This window comes from Amblyomma americanum, chromosome 10 (assembly GCF_052857255.1).
Source record: "Amblyomma americanum isolate KBUSLIRL-KWMA chromosome 10, ASM5285725v1, whole genome shotgun sequence".
In the NCBI taxonomy this organism is placed as follows: Eukaryota; Metazoa; Arthropoda; class Arachnida; order Ixodida; family Ixodidae; genus Amblyomma; species Amblyomma americanum.
Window position 1 is genome coordinate 63,921,618 of NC_135506.1, and position 21,181 is coordinate 63,942,798.

At 46.3% G+C, this 21,181-nt stretch overlaps 1 protein-coding gene across 1 annotated transcript in view; it reads right to left on the reverse strand.

Annotated features, from left to right (window-relative positions):
* Window positions 1-19,877, reverse strand: part of LOC144108366 (neprilysin-1-like) — a 37,108-nt gene extending 17,231 nt beyond the window's left edge. Inside the window, exons 1-6 of the mRNA XM_077641617.1 lie at window positions 19,493-19,877; window positions 13,734-13,871; window positions 11,836-12,015; window positions 8,254-8,425; window positions 2,222-2,320; window positions 216-500 (exon numbers count right to left, since the gene is read on the reverse strand). Of these exons, the coding sequence (XP_077497743.1) occupies window positions 216-500; window positions 2,222-2,320; window positions 8,254-8,425; window positions 11,836-12,015; window positions 13,734-13,871; window positions 19,493-19,696 (1,078 nt within the window). The 5' untranslated portion in view covers window positions 19,697-19,877. The remainder of the gene's footprint in view (window positions 1-215; window positions 501-2,221; window positions 2,321-8,253; window positions 8,426-11,835; window positions 12,016-13,733; window positions 13,872-19,492) is intronic.
* Between the last annotated feature and the right edge of the window lie 1,304 nt (window positions 19,878-21,181).

Sequence of the window (21,181 nt, forward strand, 5' to 3'; positions counted from 1 at the left end):
AGAGTGCAGATAGGCGTGAGTTGGCCAGATGGTCTTGGTGCAGGGCAGTGGTGCGCACCCCTCCCGTGTCGGCATCAACTTCCATGCGGCCACTGGCGGCCCACGGTATTCCGAAAGTGGTGGCAGCATGCGCCACGCTAACGGCTTCTACTGTCTCCTCTCTCGTTTGTGAAATGAATCCGAGGACATCTTCTGAAAAATCGATTGAGACTCACGAGATCTCAGGTAGCGGCTGGTCATCGAGAACTCCATCACATCCAGCACATGATTGTAGCACGCCTTTTGCTTGCTCTTTCCGCCCATCAGCTTCGCAGGCTGCACATACTCGGACAGGCCATCAAAGAGGCGCCAAGCCAGCATGGCGCGGAATCCGTCTTTGCCCCAGTTGGAGGCTGCCAGCAGTTCCTTGAGTGCGTTTAGCAACTCCTTCTGGAACTGTATCATAGTGAGGCTTTTGTACGCGCCCTTGGTGTAGGTGCCCAGCAGGTGGGTCCACTGTTCTGCAAACAAAGAGTGACGCAACTTGAACGCGTCACTACAGCTATAGCTGTAACAGAACATTCTCAATGTCGTCGTCATCAACCATAATCAACGCCATCCTGCACCAGCTGCGGCCACCATATTCCTGCAAACTCAGTACACTTATCCGCACGCCTGACCCTCTGCCATCCCCTGGTATGCTTGCGCCATCAAAGAATTCACTCCGTTTCCCTAAGGAACCACCGGCTATCGACGCTTCTAACTACGCGCCTGGCTCATGCATATTTGTCCTTAATCTCCGATGGGATATCTCCTTGAAGACTCGTTTGTTTTCTTTGCTACTCAAAGGTTTTCCTGCGTCTCAAAGTTACGGCGCCTGATTTCCTTGCCACAGCTCGCTGCGCTTTCGTCAATTCAATTTCAACCCTTTTTTGTTAGCCACCAAGTTTCGGCCCCATATGTGAGCAGTGGCAAATTACGGCTATCATACGGGCATACTTTCTTCACCGGGGATGATACTTAGCTACTGTCCATGACTTTAGAATATTTGCCAAATGATCTCCGCCCCATTCTTATTCGCCTAGCTAATCCACGCTCCTGGTCAAAGTCGGCGGTGGTGGCAGTGGGGAAAAAATTTGATTTAGAAACGGTGACTGGGAGGTCAGCCCTCGTGGGCGGGGTCTTCGGTCCAGGAATCCAATCACTTCTGCTATTCTGCGCGCCCACGTGATCAACCGTTGCTGACTGCGCAGGCTGGAGTCGGACAGAGCAGCTTCCCATAAGGAGGTGGTTGGCTGAGTAATAGGTGGTTGCCGGCTAGGGGGGGGGGGAGGTTGTTTGGACTGGGACTACCTAGCTTAAGTTTATGTATTCAGTTACCAACTTTCAATGACTCTCTGCTTGCCGTGAACTATTCCCCTTTCCAGGCTGTTAAACACTAATGAAGTTTCCTCGTATTGCTCTTTGGCCTCATCGTTATGTTTTCCAGTTAGGTTCTCAATCATGCTCTGAAGAACAGAACAGCATCTTGGCATACCTAAAACGTTGCCGTCAGCCCTCCCGTGCGAAGCTACCTTCGCGTCTTCGGAGAGCATGCACACTTCCTGGCATATGCTGTAATGGTGCACTAACACATTTTAGTGCTGCTGATCTCTTCTCTTCACAGGCTGAACACATAAATAAATACTTAGCTCCAGCCGAGCGGTCGACAACAAAAAAAATGGCATCTGCACACTGCACGAGACGCGAACAATGAAAAGGCGGCCGAAGTAGGATCAAAGTGCCGAATTGTGACTGTTTAGAAATTGCGATTGAGACTAACAAGTTTTTGCGATCTTCGGAGCAATTTTATTAGAAAAATGTTATTGTATGGCGAATGCTATGTTTCTGCAACTCCACATGGAATTACTTGCGTCATTTCCTACGCACGCCTTTGTCGAGAGTGCACTGACATGCATGTGACGACAGGGCACAGAGTTAACGTGGTACGGCCCAACTCAACATCGTTTCTAAATAGATATTAGAAAATAGTCGTAGCAGAAAAAACACTTTAGTGGATTTGAGTTACAACGTCGACGTAGTTTTAGCCATGCGGGATTCTATTGCCACCTGTGAAGGAGGACCATCTTTGAGGCCGGTGCCCACAGAAATTTTGTTGTCTTGCATTCCGCAGGGCAAAGCTAGATTTTCAACGAGGCCAAAAGCACTGACTTCAACAGCAGGTGCGGTGTTGCGCACTCACCTGGCGTAACATGTGGTGCTGTGATTGCGCCCATGGCCTCAATAATTCGAGTCTGGAACTCGGAGCTTGATTTCACGTGCTTGTTTAATGCGGTGGTCACTGTAAAAAGAAGCAAAGTAAAAGTAATGAATACTGTCAAGCTTATCTGCAAGTCCCGAAGCTTTCCTAGGCTACGAAGTCAGCGGGCCTTTATTTAAGGCACAGTGCCTTGCTCTACCGAAAACAATGAAAAAGCCTGCTGTTAGAACTTGAGCACGCATCTTGACTGCGCTTAGCTTTTCTTTTCTCGCGTGTTTTTGAAATGGAAGTGATGTACTTTATTTCAAGTTTATTGCAATGTTCGACGTCTCCTAGATACGATCGATGCTATCAGCAAGAATGGCCAGAACTATCCAAGTATTTGATAGCCATGAAAGAACACACCATGAATATTTCGTAGAGAAGTACAGTAGATATGGATTCCCGTACTTAACTTAATAGATCATTTCTAATGCAGCTGATCGCCGAGGTTTCGATGAGAGCAGAGAAAGCGCATTTCGCTTATTTGAGACTAAATCTTTGCCGTATTTGTTGCGGCATCTGTCCTTCGTATCTCAATGCAACGTCTCCCACTTCTTACAAAAATTTTCCTGCGCATTTGAAGAGCGAAAATTGCGCTCTTTTTTCCACAGCGAATGCAAGCTGTATGCTTTTCAAGCAAACAGAACCAGCACTTTATTTTTTACGATTTAAATCTTTTAATCCTGCTAAAATCAGAAAAGCGTTCAGCCTCTATAAGTTGCCATTCATCAGTGCGGTTTCCATAAAGGTATGTCTTTTCTGAAAGGCTATGTGACTTGGCGTATAAGAGCTGTATTTTTCCGCTGCTCACCTATTCGGCAGGAACAGGAAGGCTATCGAAAAGGGTTCAACTCAAAATTGAGGACAACGTAGAGATCTTTGCAAAAAAAATTATAAGTGTAATGTTAGGGGACAGGAAGAGAGCAGAGTCAGTCAGAAATCGAATATGTGGAAATGATATCCTATATGAAACTAAGAATAAATGGTCATGGGCAGGGCACTCAATGTGAGAGGAAGGTAGAACTGATGGTCCTTAGGGGTGACGAAGTGGTGTGCAAGAAAAAAGCAAGCGTAGCGAGCCAGAAAGTAAGGCGCGGATGAGATTATTAAGTTTGCAGAAATGAAGTGGACACCGGTGGCACTGGACAAGGTTAGCTCTACTGATATGGGAGAGGCCCTTGTCCTTCAGTGGGCATAGTTAAGGTGATCATAACGCTGATGACTGTTTCACATTGAACTTAGCCAGTTCATTCGTGAGCTACATGGAGGCTACACTAGTGATGGTCTTTCTAAATTTCTCACTCAATGCATGCATACTTGTGTACATACACGCTGCACAAATGTGCCAATTCGGCAATTTATATGGTCATCATCATCCTTCAGTACTGCTTAAAACTTGTTGTTCACTGCTCCTGCTTGGTGCGGCGTAGCGAAAGCGCCCGTTATATATATTTTTATTTGTATGCGTGCGGCTCGAGAGCTTAAATGCAGGATTTTTTGGTCTTGACAAAAACATGGAGTCTAACGGAAAGGATTCAACATAAATTGAGGATAACGCAGCGAACTCTGGAAATGAAAATGATAGGTGTAATGCAGGAAGACAGAGACGGTCAGGGAATAGTCGCGAGGTAATGATGTCCTAGTCGCAATAAAGAAAAACAAGAGAGCATGGGCAGGGAACGTGACGCGAAGGCAAGATAACCGATGACGATTAAGGATCTCAGACTGGATTCGTAGAGAAGGCAAGCATAGTAGCCGGCGGAAGAAACCCATGTGGGCGGATGAGATTGGGAAGCTTTTGGGGACAAGTTGGAAGCATCGGGCACAGGACTGGTTTGATGACGTAAATGCGATAGAGGCTTTTGCTCCGCGGGGGTGATGATGATGTATTGATCCTGATGCGTCAAAATAGCGATGACGTCCCGGCGGGGTTGTGTGGAGTCGCACCTTCCCTTTTTAGTTATTCTCCCTGTCGTCATTTGTGTTTGCTTTTTTTATCACCGCTTTCAGATATTTTAGTTTTATTTTGGTTTGTAAAGTAAAGGAACGGTTATGACTGCTCAGCTGGTCATAAAGGTAATTTTAAATTGGGCCGTGTCTGGCAGCGCGTTATAAGGAACAATATATGACGAGCGAACGGCGTCGCTTGTGTCATCTGCACTCAGCTGGCTCCACTGAGATGTACGGACCTCTAGCGCGAGTAGCTTAAATATTTTATTTTTATTGCAGCTCTCGACTTTCGCAACATTTATAAGCTCAACAGGAATATCGTGGTGTAAATATTGTCTAAAGCATATGAGCACACACGACATTTTGGTTATTTAAAAGGATCTCAGTGTTACATATTTGGCTTTGAAGAAAGACGCTCGTTTATAACGTTTAGAGAAAATTTAGACGCGTTAAGTACAACTTATTATACAAAAAATGCTGTGCACCGCAGCGGTGGCCAAGTGGTTCAGCAACCGCCTTGCATCCGGGAGGCGCGGGGCTCGATGCCCAGTGCCCCCGGGTACCCACCGGTGATGCAATGGGTAAAAGCTTTCCCCTGACCTGGTGTTCGGCTTATCTGGTGTGAAATGCTGGAAAATGGGTTTCTGACCCCACCTTGAGTAGTCGAAAGCACCTTGTCCCATGGCGCTCTTTGGCCATAGATGCCCTTGCGTCATAAAAATCCACAATCATCATCATCAACATAAATTCTGTGCGTTTCTACCCACATCTGCTCAACATGTACTCATAAGCGCAGCATTAAATTAAGATATTCAAGGCATGAAACCGCTTCGGAGCAAGTTTTTGACAGATGTTCTCGCTGCTAATTTATTCCCCCCATGTAGGCTACAAGAGCCCACATCGCGATGGCGTGTGCTTCAGAAAGTGAGCATTACGAAGGTGAAACAAGAACGTTGCGTAAAAGGTCTGCACCAGATTACACCAATATTTGCATTCAAAGCTGCACTCACACGAATATCTTGTGTTTGGTGTCTTTTTTAGGTCTTTTTGTGCAAGCGGTTCCACGTTGATTCAACAGCAACTGGCCCAATGTTTGACGTTACTGAACTTAACTTCAGCCCCTTTGGACACATTTATGTGTACACTCCCGCTCGCTAAGCAAGGCTCCATGTGTTCAGCACTTCTAGCTTCCACATGCAGAGCAAGTACTTATGCCTCCTCCCTTCGAAAGTAGTTTTGCCCTAGATATGTCTACGATGGTTGCTGCTGTCGCTCCTGCTGTAGCACACTGGAAAAGGATCTGCAAGACCTTCAAGTCTTAGTGCGCTCCTGTTTCATCTTGCTCTATCTATCCTTTTGTGTTCATCTTGTTTTTTTAATCGAAAGCTTTCTTCACTACGGTAGGTTTTTGAAGAGGGCAGCGTCAGTGCACTCACGTGACAGGTGTCACGTCGTGTCACGTGGCAGGTCATGTGACCTACTGACGTCATCACAATCTGTCCACTGTGGCAGGTGGCAACTGCACCATCGGGCATTTCATCGACGCTTTACAGACAACCCGTACGGCAGTGCCTGGGACGTTTGTGAATGTAGCCATGCAAAGGAAGCTTTCGCTGCTCACCAGGGTTAACGAAAGTTTTAACCATGGCTATTTTTTTTGTGCGGGCGACGTTTCAAGATTAATTAATACCACCTGGCCCAACGTTCGGCGTTCCGGGAAAACAAAGGCTCAGTCAAGTGCATCAGTCCCACTGAATCTTTCCTCCTTCCCTGCTGCCAGCGCTGCAGGTTTCTACCTATACCTGATATGAGACAAAGACTCTCTTCCGTCTGCGCTAACCGCATGAATGCCCAGGCCAAACAAACTCGCTGTCAGGCATGCAGCTATGAAGCGGAAAAAATATGCATACTCTGCCAGTCTCCAGTGCAGGATACTATGGCAGCTTGCACATTGAAAGATATCCAGGCAAAAGATGAGGCACAATGATGGGAGCGCGAAACCGTTCTTCGGTGTGGCTGTTAAGTGCTGCTTTTCCTTCGAAAGCGGAATGTATGTCGGCCCAGCTTGAAACTACATTTTCTATAACTTGAAAATGGGGGATTTGGTGTCCATGCATAACACTGATTATCAACGTAATTGTCAAAATCAAACTATCCTACTATACTCCGGCGCTGGAGAGCACTGTAGACGTTTCAGGTATAGATCTCAGTTGTCGCGAATCTTCGCCTTAATGGCCTTTGGATCTTTGATCGTGCTCTTCAGCCAAATTGTCAATCCTTTATTCGTGTTCCTTTACAGGCTATGAATAAGGACGTGTGACAGGACGAAAGCTTTGTTGCCTGCTTTGCGACACGCGTAATAATTCCCTGCGGCACTGCCGCTGACGCACTTCAGGTTAATTTCATATGTCGACATGTTAGGAGAAATTACCGGTGCCTAACTGCTCCTACAACACTGTTCAGGTACTTCTGGGGCGCCAAGGGTGAGTCTCTGTTTTCATTGGAACATCATGTAGCATTGGGCACCACACCTTTTTTTTCAAAGGGGAAATAAGGACGAAACTTATTGTGGGACTATAAAAAAATAAAAAAAGTGTCCCTGCCCGTGCGACTAAGTATAACGGGATTGGACAATAAGGACAACTGCGTCCACCTATTATTCTTATTAAAAAATTTGTTCGGTGCTCTCCATATATCAACGAGAAAATCGAATTGCAATATCTTCCCGCTAATTTCTTCAAACCTGTGATGCCCATACTGAGGAGGGCGAATCGCCAGCGTTCTGAATAAATGGCAATAAAAAATAGCCTCTGAGATCCGTGCCACAAAATCGGTGCCAGCAAACGCATTTTACTTGGGAAATTCGCCGGCTGAAGCGACTCCTGAATTCCGCTTTTTCTTTTCGTTTTTTCTTATTTATTAAAGATATGCTTCCGACGAGGGTGGTCTCTCTGTGATGAGAAAGCGGTACTCTACTAGAGGCCAACCAATATTTGTCATTACTGTGACGTTCACCTCAATCTTCCTGAGTCTGCGCTGCTTTTTTCTATGATTTGAGCCAACTAGCATGCAACAGTGCCCTCTTGAACGTGATTACTGCTCGTTTAAGAAACAGCATTTGTTGTCGCTTTTTTTTAACTAGAGCATTGGATGCCACACGAGCCAAAGGCCATATAATGCAGATCTCAATCCGTAGCTTTGAGTAGAGCAGGGAGCAACAAAGATTAGACACTCAAGCTCCGCCTTGAGAGTATGACGTGATAACGTAATGGGTTACTGCCCATACATGCAGAAGGTCATTCTCTACATTCACAGATCCCTGGGTGTCCTCATACCACCGAAACGCGCGGGACTCAAGTTGCAGTCGTAGTTCGTCGGCACATCGTTCTCGACAAACCCGATGCCACGAACGCCAGCATAGCTTCCGCGCCGAACGAACGGGCAGCAAGCCGCAAGATTCGCGGTGAACGCGCCTTCGATGTGCAGTGCGTTGTTCGCCGCTCACCGCGTGATTCCTGCGTCCCCGCACGGCCCCACTGCTCCAGAACGAGAGGAGCAGGAGGCGCTGCCATCGCGCAGTATCTGTTGGGGCAGTGGCGTACATTGTGAGGAGAAGGGAGTGGTTTTAGTGGGGGCCGCCTGATGGCGCTACGTGCGCGCCAAGCGAAGAAGAAAGGTAGCGGAAACGTACTTTGCTACTCGCTAAACTGCGACTTTTGTAATCTCCACGCTCATAATAACTAATATACACCACAGTACATATCTCTAAAGCACCCTTCTACGACAACACCGTATCCACTAGACGCGCTTTTGTTCACTACAAACAATTGAGCTGGCGTGGTGGAGTGGTTAGCGTGCTCGTCTCACACTCCAGAGGCCTTCGTTCGGTTCCCCTACTCGACCAATTTCCTAATCGAATTTATTATGCTTCTGAGATTTTTAGCTCACGGCGAACGCCGACAACGACACCGGCTTTTCTGCGATACAAGGCGCTTAACGCTGTTGCGTTAAAATGCACTTACGAATTTCGTCGTAACCGTATAGCTTCGTAGCAAGGTCCGGATATTGCTTAACGTAGTAGCCAGGGTACAGTCGTAGCTGGGTGGAGAAGTAGCCAATGACTTTAGCGGCCGACTGCCTCCGCAATGGGTAGCGTTTCATGCGCCACGCTGCCTCCAACTCGCTGATCCTGAACTGCAGACAGTGTGGGAAGCACAACGGAGAAACGAGCTCACATCCCTGTTGCCTCCCTTATCTGCTATTGCTTTAAAAACTGTACCAGATTAGGGCAGATTAGCACAATTTATACTGCATCACCTTCCCCACCTACGGCCCTGCCCGCACGCCCAAGCATGCAAAATATTTTGAACATTTCGCGTGCTGATCTCAGATGAGATTTCTTTTAATGCTCGCCCATCAGTTCTTTATATGCTCGCCCTTCAGTTCTCTATACGCTCGCCCTTCAGTTCTCTTCCTAGTTTTCTTAGACTGCCTATAACCGAAGCCACAACTTATGTGACTTTCTTGTGCAACTTTGCATAATATGTTTACGCTAGCTTGTGCCAAGCTTAAAGAAATAACATGACCTGTGATGGTTTGCAGTACAGGGTTATGGGTAGTGGCCGTGACAGAAATCCTTCTAATGTGATATTTCCCAAAGATGAAATTATAGCATTAATCCTCAACCTTAGCACAAAATTATCACTGTTAAACCTCTAAAGCAAGGTGCGGGAGGTGACTGGTTCGAAGCCCACTCCCGGGCAAGGCGCTGAGTACAAGCGTCCGCCAGCCCGGCGATCGCCTTCCTTAGGGGTGTGCATTTGGAAGAGGCTCAACAAGCGTAGATGTGCCCTTTCAGGGACAAACTCAGTTTTGAAACACCTCAGCCTGCAGAGGTGGTTCGTCTCACCCTGGTTAATGCGGCGAGGTAGGCGTGTTGGTACATGGTATTCTGGAAAAGCAGCGCTGAACAGACGAGGACAGAGACGAGGCGACAAGGACGGGCGCTGAACTGACAACAAATTTTATTGAAGGGATTCACACTTATAAACGTAGTGTAGCTACTGTTCGCGCATGCTCAGAAAAGTCAGCTCTTTTGGTGAAAGGGCGATAGAGGCTGTGCTGACGCAGCCCTCTCCCAGGCTATATATCTGATTTGATTCTGCTATTTCTCTAGTCATACGTACACTGCTCTTTCTGATTATGGAGGTGTCATCGAGTGCAGGAGTACAATCTAGGCAAGTGATACAGTTACTTGCGAGGAAGCCTTTTGAAGGCTTCCTCGCAAGTAACTGTATCACTTGCCTAGATTGTACTCCTGCACTCGATGACACCTCCATAATCAGAAAGAGCAGTGTACGTATGACTAGAGAAATAGCAGAATCAAATCAGATATATAGCCTGGGAGAGGGCTGCGTCAGCACAGCCTCTATCGCCCTTTCACCAAAAGAGCTGACTTTTCTGAGCATGCGCGAACAGTAGCTACACTACGTTTATAAGTGTGAATCCCTTCAATAAAATTTGTTGTCAGTTCAGCGCCCGTCCTTGTCGCCTCGTCTCTGTCCTCGTCTGTTCAGCGCTGCTTTTCCAGAAAATCGTCTCACCCTGTTCACACGGCCGTTCAAGTTCGTATGCTCTGACTAGACAATCTAAGCAGGAGTTCAGGCAAACTTTCAATATTGTAGCGTTCTTTTAAAGGAGTTCACTGCAGAGTATCACTGCAGTCCTGGGCAAGCCCAGTTTCAGGGCAAAACAGCAGAAGACGCCTATGAAAAGTTCTTTGTCACACCACAGCTGACGCTCTAGTATTCGTGTCACACACTCGTAACATTACTGCGACCCTTTTACTCCACGATAGCTCCCCGGGCTAAGCTCCAGGGCCAGTGCCGAAGGAGATAGACCAAGTGGATGAGGAAAGAAGCCTGTCGAGCGTTTGTGATATTTGTGATATGTGGCACGGCTGGCGTCTACCACATATCGCCCAAGTATGCACGCGGCTACATAGGACGACGGGCCGCTGTGTTTTTGTCCGCCCAAGGGAGCATATGTTATGCATAAAAAGGGAGAAGCACCGAATTTGCCCGCTCATTGCATTGCATACAAATTTTGTAAGGCCCAACTTCAGAGTGTCAAGATTAAAGGCAGAAACACCGAAGCGGGGGCTCAGGTTATGGCGCTTGGCTGCTGGCCAGAAAGACGCGGTTTCGATTCCGGCCACGGCGGTCGACTTTCGATGGAGGCGAAATTCTAGAGGCCCGTGTACTGTGCAATGTCAGTGCACGTTAAAGAACCCCAGGTGGTCGAAGTTATCCGGAGCCCTCCATTACGGCGTCCCTCATAGCCTGAGTCGCTTTGGAACGTTAAACCCTACAAAACCTAAACCTAAAACCTAATCAAAGCAGCAACAGGAGCACAGACGCACGTGAGCTGTTGGAGGCTAAAACATCAAGAAAAAAGGGGATGCTTGCGTCAGTGAAACATCTGTTTCTCTGTGTAATTTCGGAAGAAAATTGCTGCAGAGGTTTGACATGCGCACCGGCTTGACTTGCAATCCTTCCTTTCAAAGCGTTTTTATGACTGCCTAAGTCAGGTGTTACTTTGAACGCAATAAAATCAGTCGAAAGTAGCGCTCGTCCTTTAAATCACATCTCCTCGCTGAGACCGTTGTGTTCGCTCATTTCCTCGTTAATGTGAGCTATTAACCAACTCACCTAGCAACAATCTAAGCAGAATGGGCAAAGAAACTATGAGGTGCACTTAAGTCTCCATACGTGCGAAAATGCGAAAGCTGTGTGCGGCCCGCCACCTACGCCATCTACTGGACCAGCGCCGTACATTGTGAGGGGGGTTATCAGTGGGTGCCGTTGGATGGCGCTACGACTACACGTCAAGCACGAAAAAAGTTCACCGGAAATGAAGGAAATTTCTTACTGGCTTGACAGCACAGTGGATGAACAAGCTTCCACCGTGATTAATAGCAACATCTGCAATTAACATGCTCATAATTATTCATGTAGGCCTCACTACATATCTCGAAGATACGTTCTTAAGAACTGTGCATTCGCTAGATACGCGTTTCTTCAGCTTCAATAGTGGCGGAGAACCATGATGCCAGAGGTTTTACAGTTGATTGGCATGGCGCCCTTCGGCCGGTTTTCCTTGCTTGCTCGTGGTTGCAGTCGACGGCCGTTCTATATATACCCACACGATCACGTGGCTATGACGTGGTATCACATGGTCTTACGACACCCCTATAAGATGTCATCACGTGGCTCCACATCACTCTCATCGGATGTTCTTAAGGTCAAAGTTCAACTAACGATCATGGGTCAAGGTCGGGGGTCAAGGGGTCCACACAATAGCCGCACCACACATGGTCATACACGACTGGCGTGGTTGGGCTGAAGGTCGTTAAAGGCCATTCTCCGGCCTACGGTACGACTGCTTTACCTAGCGTGGCGAAGCTTTTCGCTTTAAAACGAAAGCTAGCGCTCAGCCCTGAAGATGCTCGAGTATTTCCTTGGTCGTCTTCACTGTGAATGCCGGAGCATTCGCAGAGCATGCACAGAGAGTATACTGAACAAAAGACGCGAACGCGCGCCCACCTGCATGGCCCGTTTTCCTTCGAGGAAGGTGTCGTCGGAGAACCGGAACTCGAAGACGACGGGAAAGCCAATCTCGATCGCCAGGCGCGTCATCATGTCCACGGGGTCGACCGTCTGAGACGCAGTCAAGTTCAGCAGGTCCAGTCCAAGAGAGAGCATCCATGACTCCAATTCCTGAAGCTGGGAACATTTCGCGAGCGCAGGAGTTGGCTGTCACCTTCGTTGCCTGATATCGGAAACTGAAATGAGATACGCCCTCGCGGACCACCTACCGATTACGAACATCGGCGTTCTTTTGGGTCTTTGCGCGGTTCCGGTGTTCACATTAGGAAATATTAAATGTGCGATGTTCTCCATTTGCATCTGACCGACTCCAGCAGTTCAATGAGATACGTGCACGCCTTATTTTACACAGCTGTCTGCAGCGACAGTCAGTAAGACGACCACATGGTAACTTCCGCTGAGATTTGAGGTGCGAGTCCCTAACAAGAGGGTAATCGGGTCAGTTCACAGGGAAGAAACAGCATTTCTGGCGGCGTCCTCGAGTAACACGTTTATAATGTTGTCCGCGAACCAATTCATACCCAGCAATTCGGGGCAAAAGCATTTTTAACTGGAAATCACTTATGAACGCAATTTTTTCATGTAACGTAATATTTCACCATCAACATATATGCAGATCACCCGCCGGCATTCTTGTAGTTTTTCTTCTATTAACATTTTTGCTATCGTAAAAAGCCTTTCCCATTGGTTTTTTATGGGAGTCTTAACTGTTCGTTGCGACTGATGGAAACACTTTAAAAGAAAAATTTTGCGACATATCACAAGAAGAGACCATTACCTTCAATATCACTCTAGAAGAATCCTACAATTTTCCAATTTTCAAAATTTTTGTCCGAAATTCCTGCACATGATTACCACAGTCATTAACCAATAATCACGGCCCCATTGGTGAAACATATTTTTATTTCGTCGAGTCTGCGCATAACAGATGTGCCTGTTGTTGAGAGAAAGTGCCTATGTAATTGATAACATGAGGCGTCTTTATGCGTGAAGAATATGTCAGCTTTGCACTCACTTTCACTTCTTTGATTAGTGATGACAGGTGTCTCGTTTACTGGGTGGGTCCCTTGTTTAGAGGTTTAACTGGAGTAATTAATAATGACAGACAGTTTCGTGCACGTAGATAGATAGGGTGTACTGTGTAGTCGTTTTCCACAAACTTGTATTACGCGACAAGCTTGCCTTAGAATGTACTCATTAAATGCTTTCGAGTGCTAAAATGACGATGAAAATGTAGGGGACCAACTATTCGCCGTTTGCAGAAGGTGCCTATGAGGATACTAAATTCTTGAGCCGACGCTAATGCATTGTGTTATCGTACGACCATATTTCCCATAAACGGGTTTTCGCAAATGTGCAGACAGCGTCGAAATGAATCTGTCGTGACCGACGACACGATGTTGTCCACCCCACAAGGCAAGAGAACCGCTTTGACTCTTTCGTTATTTAGACTGGGTACCAGGCAATCAGCATGCGTATTTAGGCGACGTAGGCTGATGGGCCAGCACCCTGTGAGCACGGGGTGTGCTTCCTGTATATCGCTGCTACTCTGTAAGGCCGGAAAATGTTTTAGAAAGTGAGTGCTTGTTGCAATCGCATATCATTTTGTACTGTACGTAGACCTTACTGCATCGCGCTCCATGTTTTGCTCCGTTATCTTGGGCGGCAACAAGGATTGAGTCGGGTGAGATGTGCAGTGGTTGTTGTTCACACACATGTGAACAACAACCACTGAAGCAGTATTTTTCCGGATTTGCCTACTGTATCGTGACCACGCTTTCTATATAAGGCGCACAATCCTAGTCAGTTATAAAAAAAAAAATTCTGGTACCAACCTCATTGCGCGACGAACCGGCAAAGGCGATACATGTCTGGAAGAGTCCAGCGGCCTTCTGGAATGCGGTCTGCCCCCCGGCGGGCACCACTTCAGCGCTGAGGGAAGAAATGGTGTCGGTTCGCATTGCGTTCTCGACCTGAAATAAACGCGCACATTTCAATTGTGCCATAGAATACGGTAACTCAACTTGCTATTCATGAATTCAAGAAGGGCTGAATTTGAAATAAACGGTGAGAGACGCTGGAAAGCTAATGCTTGTGGGCCATTTCACGAGAATAGCAAGGTATGGTAAGTCAGCAGGCCTTCATCAAATCAAGGGAATGAGCTTCAATTTCAGCCCGTGAAGACAAGTTCTCTCTGATGTCATTCACGGGGACGCCTCACGAAGGAAGGGCATCTATGCAACGTGTTATTCGCCGCGGTCTCCCAACTCAAGGCTACTTTATGCAATGATTTTATCAGACGTCATTTAATACCCACAGCGTGAAAAAAACCCTTACTAGTATCCAAAGGCTCAGTGCAAGTGGTGGAATCTTTTACCTACAATCTTAGTTGTTCTCAAACACAGGCATTGCCCACGATCTTTGAAGTCCGTTACTGATGGCGGTCTGTGACAGTATTCATTCTTCAAGGAACACTGAACATTTCCTTTGTAAACCACAACGGCTTACCCCCACGCTTTGGGCCAATGAGGTCTGTGGATTCTAAACATTCTAAACACTTTCCATATCGGGTGTTACTATATTTGGCTGAGTAAATGTAGCCTAGGGGCAGAAACTTGTCTTCAGGATGACTTAATATTTCAGTTGTGTGTTCTAGACTACGTTTAACTGCGGAGTTTAATAAGTGCGTAAATTTGATAGCATATAGCCCATAACAACGACGTGCGACCTCGAATAGTATGACCACTTTCGCAGCAAACATAACAAGAGAAGGCAACTGCTGCCCATGGCTGTCAGCCAATGACTTTAAATTACTGTCTCGTCTTTCTGTTTCCGCAACCTGACCTGTTTGCTCCCATAGATGATGTCAGAATAGATCGCCGACACTGCTTTGCACACTTCTTTCCAAACTACATATTGATTTCCTTTCTAAGGTCTATTCAGAGGAGAGTCAATACTGCTGCGGATAAGGGGTGTCGTTTCTAGTGACGTGACTAGGACGTTCGACGCCCCAGACTGATGCCTGCAAGAACATGAGGCTGGCCGGCTCGTAGGAGAGTGTTGCCAGTGGAGACTGCTTTCTGCTTTTAAGCTCCTATGAAGCTGCTTCTAAGAAAAGTATACATTTGCAAATGCTGAGCTAGGCGTTTTACAACAAACTGATTAATTACGTAACAAACGGTTTATTACAGCTATTTCGGCCTTAATGAGCGCTCCTGGCAATACTGCACGCAATGACACATGAAACTTAATTACTAACATAGTTACTGCCTCCTCTAACTGTCACTAAAGTTGCATCATTCTCGCCGTTTCGTTTTTATGACTAGGCTCTGTTGAGCTCTCGTGGGATATCGCCCAATATAAAGGTGATCTGTGTACTGTGCATTCTTAAATAGTTTAACGGTCAAGTGGAGTCATCGGATAAACTATGCTATGGTGCATGGTTCTAGTAGCGTGCCTGGAGCACAGTGCACTGCAGATGAACCGTAATATGGCATAAACACCACAAACCAAACGTTACACACACTGGAATAAACATTTTAGCTTAACTAGTATTTCCATGGCTTCGAATATGGCGACGCGATACTCTCAATGGGCAAAAAGACAATTCTCCATTTCCACGCCCAAAGCGCACAAATCCAGTGTTATCTTGGTGCACTTTAATGAACTTTGCAGAGGAATACGTTTATTTAAAATAACGTTATTTCGGCTGACTTTCGTATATTAGGTAGGTATATTAGGCAGTCGAAATAGACTCCCCGATATATCCTCAACTAGCAACTTCACACTCTGTAGAGAGCTGATCGTAATTCAATCTTTAGTAGCGTGAGTAAACCGCTGACGTGCGTTCAGTACTGATATGCTTTCTGAAGACTATAGCCCTTACAAAAGAAAGCTGCTTTTTAATCTTTAATTACTTTATGCTCTAAAATAGCCGGGGCCCTCTTTATTTACCTGTTCTTGCACCTTGAACTGATTGACCACAAATGTGGCTGTTCCCTATTTCTAGACGCGAATTTTCTATCCATAAACCGCATTTTGAAAGTCCACAATGCTCAGCAAAGAGCTTGAAAACTGGAGCATGTCTTGTACTTCTCGAGCAGTGTTCGTTCCAGTGATCGTGATTTCAAACGTTTTGAACGCTTTCAATCCGTAGCCTGGCTTCACCAAAACACAAATTTAAATGGTGCATTTTAGAAGCGAGGGATCCAAATCAAGGCACTTCACCGGACTTCTTATTGGCGCCATTCTCTGTAGTGCTATTCACCTCAGAAACATTCTGCTTCAAGGAAGTTGTGCTGGCTGTTAAAATGTCACACTAAAAATAACGTTTTATCAGTGCAAAAACACACGACGCAAATGTGAGCATGTGGCGATGCCAGAGTACGCAACAAAATAAAAATGAATAATTGATACCCTATGGAGCTTTTTAGCTGAACCAGCAGTTTTCATACGACGTATGGAAATAATCGGCGAGAAATTGTGTGCAATTTTCAGCAAAAAATTAAGCGCTGAAAATGTATTATCTCAGATGGAAAGAAAACTGAAAAAAAATGCGAATTTCGGAACGCCCTTCTCTAAACCCTGTTGTAGCCGCTTTTCAACTAAAAATAATATTACACAGCGTGTATGCTGTGAATTCCAAAAATATGCCGGCAGAAATTCATTTCTTTTGTGGACAGTGTCGTCCACATTTAGGGTAGACAAACGATTGTGGGGTCATTCTCTTCGGAGCGCTGCTGCCCTGTCCACAACCGCGGATCGAAGAAAAGTGGCGCATGAGCAGAGGGGCCTGTGCTTCGCTCTCTCTGCTGCCTCGCTTCCATTTTCTGCCACACCATACGCACGGGCGCTTCAAAGATTCCGGCCACACATTCGTGGTCCCATCCTATATAAAGGGAATCGCTTCGTACACCAGCCGTCAAAATGAATGGACGGTGACTCTGTCGAAAAAAAAAATAATTTCTTTGAATAAAAGGTATAATGGTTGAGGTTTATTGATGCATAGTGTAATTGGCTCAGCCACAATTGGGCTGCATATATCTTTTTAAGGATGCACCCCCTACAATAATGCCCCAATGAGGGCGCTGTAGGTACTGTGTATAAATAAATAAATAAATAAATAAATAAATAAATAAATAAATAAATAAATAAATGAGTGTAATGAAATTAACATTTCTCGCTAGTATTGCTTTCCCTTCACTTTTGACAGCCCCTGGACATTTAGTTTGGAACAAGTATGCGCAATAGCTTTGAGAACAGGTGCTGGAAATTTTTTTGAAGGAGGCAGCGTTCGCAGTTTCTGGCGTAGCTACAGGTTATTGCGTTATTTTCTAATGAACTACCGACGCATTTCGTTGGGGCAAAAAGTTGGTAGGTGCCCTAGTGCGTACACAGAGGCCCGTAACACACATTTAGCCCCTAACTGTGTTTGTTGCATTAAGTGAGTAGTCGCCGGAGCGCCATAAAACAAGATGGTCATAGGGGCGGCAACTTACAGTTCGCTTCGTACACATCGCTCTTTCGAAAAAAGAACAATGCACAAGTGTTCGGTCGGCCATCCCGTCTTGACTGGTTTGAGGTCATACGAGAGTGCTCTTAGTTTCTTTCTTAGCGAGCAACAAAGCATGCTGGTTAGGTACCACGTCATTGGTGCGCATCATCTTTAATTACCCCTCGAATACTCCGGACAGCTATATGTCGGTGTAAATTTTAGTTCGACCGAACTGCTTTGCTTTGACAAGCCGCTTTAGAATGCTTGGCAAAATGGTTCCCAGAGTGCTGATAAATATGAGAGAAGGACTGCTGCGTTTTGATTGAACGAGTTCAGCAGCCACCAGTTAGACGCTGCAAAAGTGGCTTGTACATCAAGGTGTCGCACCAATTACTGTAAGAGTCTGTTTCGTTGCTTTTTTCCAGCGACACTTTTGAAGTTAGATTACACGAAACGTAAATACCCTCGAAAAGAGATAGGACAGCTGCCACCATCGATTAGTTGGTGTAGCACCGTACGCAACATATGGAGGTCGTGGGCACGGATCGCAATGAGGGCAAGTGGTCGTTTTTTGTTCTACCTTGTAATAAAATATTTCATCCGTAAAGAGATTACACAAGTATATATCGCAGTAGTCAAAACCACGAATTAAAAAAATTCCTTACTGCTTTTTTTTATGACTGTTGGCTTCCGTAATATCTTTATTGTAGAGTAAAACTTGCGCCTAGCCTGCTAACAATTACAATTAGTTGCCGTCTATTCTCGACGCCTGCAACCACTTCATTTCACAGTAGTGAAGATCCTTTTTTAGGGATCCTTGGTCATTGAACTCCGACCCCTCCTTCCTTTAGCACTTTCTCTCCCCCTCCCCCCACTTTAGAGTTTCTCATATGTCCACAAGTTTCTGTGCCGTTTCTCCTTTTTTCTCGTGTTATCCCTCTGTCGTTTCTTTTTATTACTTCCCCGTATTTTGTCAGCAGTGTGCTCAATTGCTTCATTCCAGCAGTTCTAAGTGAACCCAACTTGCGCCGACATTCCCTCGGTCGCAGCTTCCCAAGCCTTCGCACGCAACCTTTCAAGCCCACGTTCACTATCTATCCGGCTCTCGGATTTCGCTCTGCTGAGCTAGCGTTTTTATTTATCACCGATTTGCACGTCAACCATTCTGATCCTCTTTAGCAGTCATTCTGCCTGGACAAGGTTTGCAATTTCATGCTTCCCTTCCTATCACGCTACCCTCTCCCGCAGCAGGGATTCATCCTTGGAGTAAAGGCCCTATTTAACATGACAGAAACGGACATCGTGGTTACGGAGGGGTTGGTTTGACCTGACAAACGAACAGCGCGGACACAGGAATTCATCGTGCTGTGTCTACGCTGTTCGTTGCTGTCAGGTGAAACCAGCCACTCCGAAGCAGTAGCCTTGTTTCCCATTTAACCCCCGCCAGTGATGAACGCTTTGCCCCAAAGAGCGCAAGTCCTTTTGTCGAAACGTTTGCCAAGCACCCTTAGGCTTCCCCCTTCCCTGCTCACTTTGTTTTTGACCTTGTTACTGTGCAAATGACCCTTATTCTCACCAGAAAGCCAAGTGTTAGTTTCTTTTCACCAGTTCATGTACTCCCTATCTATAATATGAGTAGATAAAGTCGTACGGGAACATATGAAAGTATCAGACGACATATGATATGACACACGTGGTACGTGAAAATACCTCGTTTATTTTCAGGTTTAACCGAATGCGCAGTAGAGGAGCTTTAATCTTTGCTACCTAAAATGCGGCGCCTCCGGAAAGCTGTGACTTGTTTCTGACGTCTTGATAATTGCTTACCTGAAGCGCTAAGCGGCTCGAGAACATGGTCAATTGCTGACGTAATCTGAAGCGAAGTGGCTGCCGCATTAAAAGTTAGCAGCTCGTTCTTATCGGAGCGTGTAGCACTTAGCCATTTAGCGCTTTAGGGCCACAAGCGCAATAAGTGTAGATGTGGCCAGCCGAGCGTAAAAATACAAAACAGCAGCGTAAGCGTAAAACATTTCACAACCAGGAAAAAAAATTACACCCATGGCATGTCCTCTTCTGAACGGCTAAAACGCCTTTGCTTACCTCAGCGTACGGCCCGTCCGGATGACCCGAGTAGTTTCCGCACACAAAGTCGTAGAGGTCGTGGCACGGATCAGCGGAGAAGTCCAGCTGCCCTTCGAGGTACGAGGCCTGTCTGCTGCAGCTGTCAGTGGTGCACGGCTCGGGGCTTCCGTCGAGGGGCGGCTCCACTTGTGCGAGGTTCGACCGCCTTGGTCTCCATGGCATACCCCTTCCAGACTGCCCGGTTATCGCTGGACTCTGTAGAGATGAAATCTTCGGTGGAGAAGCCAGCTCTGGAGCGTATGTCGGTGCAGCTGCTTTTGGTGGGAGCGGAAATTCCGCGTCACCAGAACCGTGGGAATCACGGAGATGCGTAAGCTCGGCAGAGTCATGGAAATGGCTTTTCCTTCCAAAACCCGTGTCAGGCTTTGTAGAGTTTGCCTGCAGAGAGAAATGCGCTTGTGAGCAGTTTTTTGGCGAATACAGTTTTCGTCTGAGCGTCTGGCGGTGCTGCGCCTAAGAACACATTCTCGAGTGTTATTCCCTGTACACACATTGCTAATGTTTAGCACTGATTCCTCGAGTGGCATGCCGTTATCAGTGTGAATTAAAATAAATCGAATTTGTAACCATGCGCAGAAGAAATATTGGAAAACATCAAAATCACAGCGCGAGAGACTGTCTTGCTTAACACGCCGAATGTGTTACTATAGCAATAACGTGGTGGTCTGAAGCATTGGCCATGTGAAGGGATCTGTTCATGCTGGCTCGAGTTCGAATACCGCCAGCGCCTTTGAGACTTTAGTTTCTCCAGTGTGACATCAAGTCGTCCACGCCGAACTGCCGGACGATCGTAACTCTATCCCGTAAGAAACACGTGATAAGCGATCGGTTACCACCTTTCTGAAGCAGTTACTTTTATACGGAAACAGAGACGCCGACCAGTAATAATGATCTCTTACGTTTCGGCGAACAGCATGGGGGCCCCCGAGTTGTTAATTTGCTTGTAGTTTAACATGTACCCACCGTCCATACGAGATTCCGTCGCACTCCTAACTTTAAAACCGGCTACTTGAAGTTATGCAGTTGTAGCTTATTTATCGCTATATTATGTAATTCAGGAAGTGACCGGAAAGCTTCCAAATTAAACTCTTTATTGCTCTGAATTGAGACCACAAATAAATGAACTCGGCGGTACCGATAGCAACAAGCGCGCTCGGCGGTTGCCGAAGAACACAATCAGCGCTGCACTCAGCCGCTTTAAGTTCAGAGCTGGCGAAGAACTTTCCATATAAGGCGTGCTAATTGTCTCTGGTTACCTCCAACAACGTAGGACCTATTCCGGGCAGCGGTAGCATCTCTCGTCGCAAAGAAAGTTCCAAAGCCTCGTTCCGCCAGCTATGAGCACGAACAAACATCGAATGCTTTGCGCCCGTAGTTTACTCCTAGCTACGAGGAAGTATATTAGTCAAAGTCATGCTTGAAGACAATGCCTAAGGAATATTTTTTCCAAGTGTGGGTTTTCTATTTACTGGGATGCTAACAAAATGTTTTTTCGTGTGGTCTTTCTTTCAGATCTTCTTTCATTTTTGTTTGGGGCACGCACTAAGACTAACAATTTTATCCGTGACTACCGATTTGTTGCCGCATTATAAACCTACCGGACGCGAGTGTAAAGTGGGTGTGCTTACCTTCCCAACTGTCCACGTG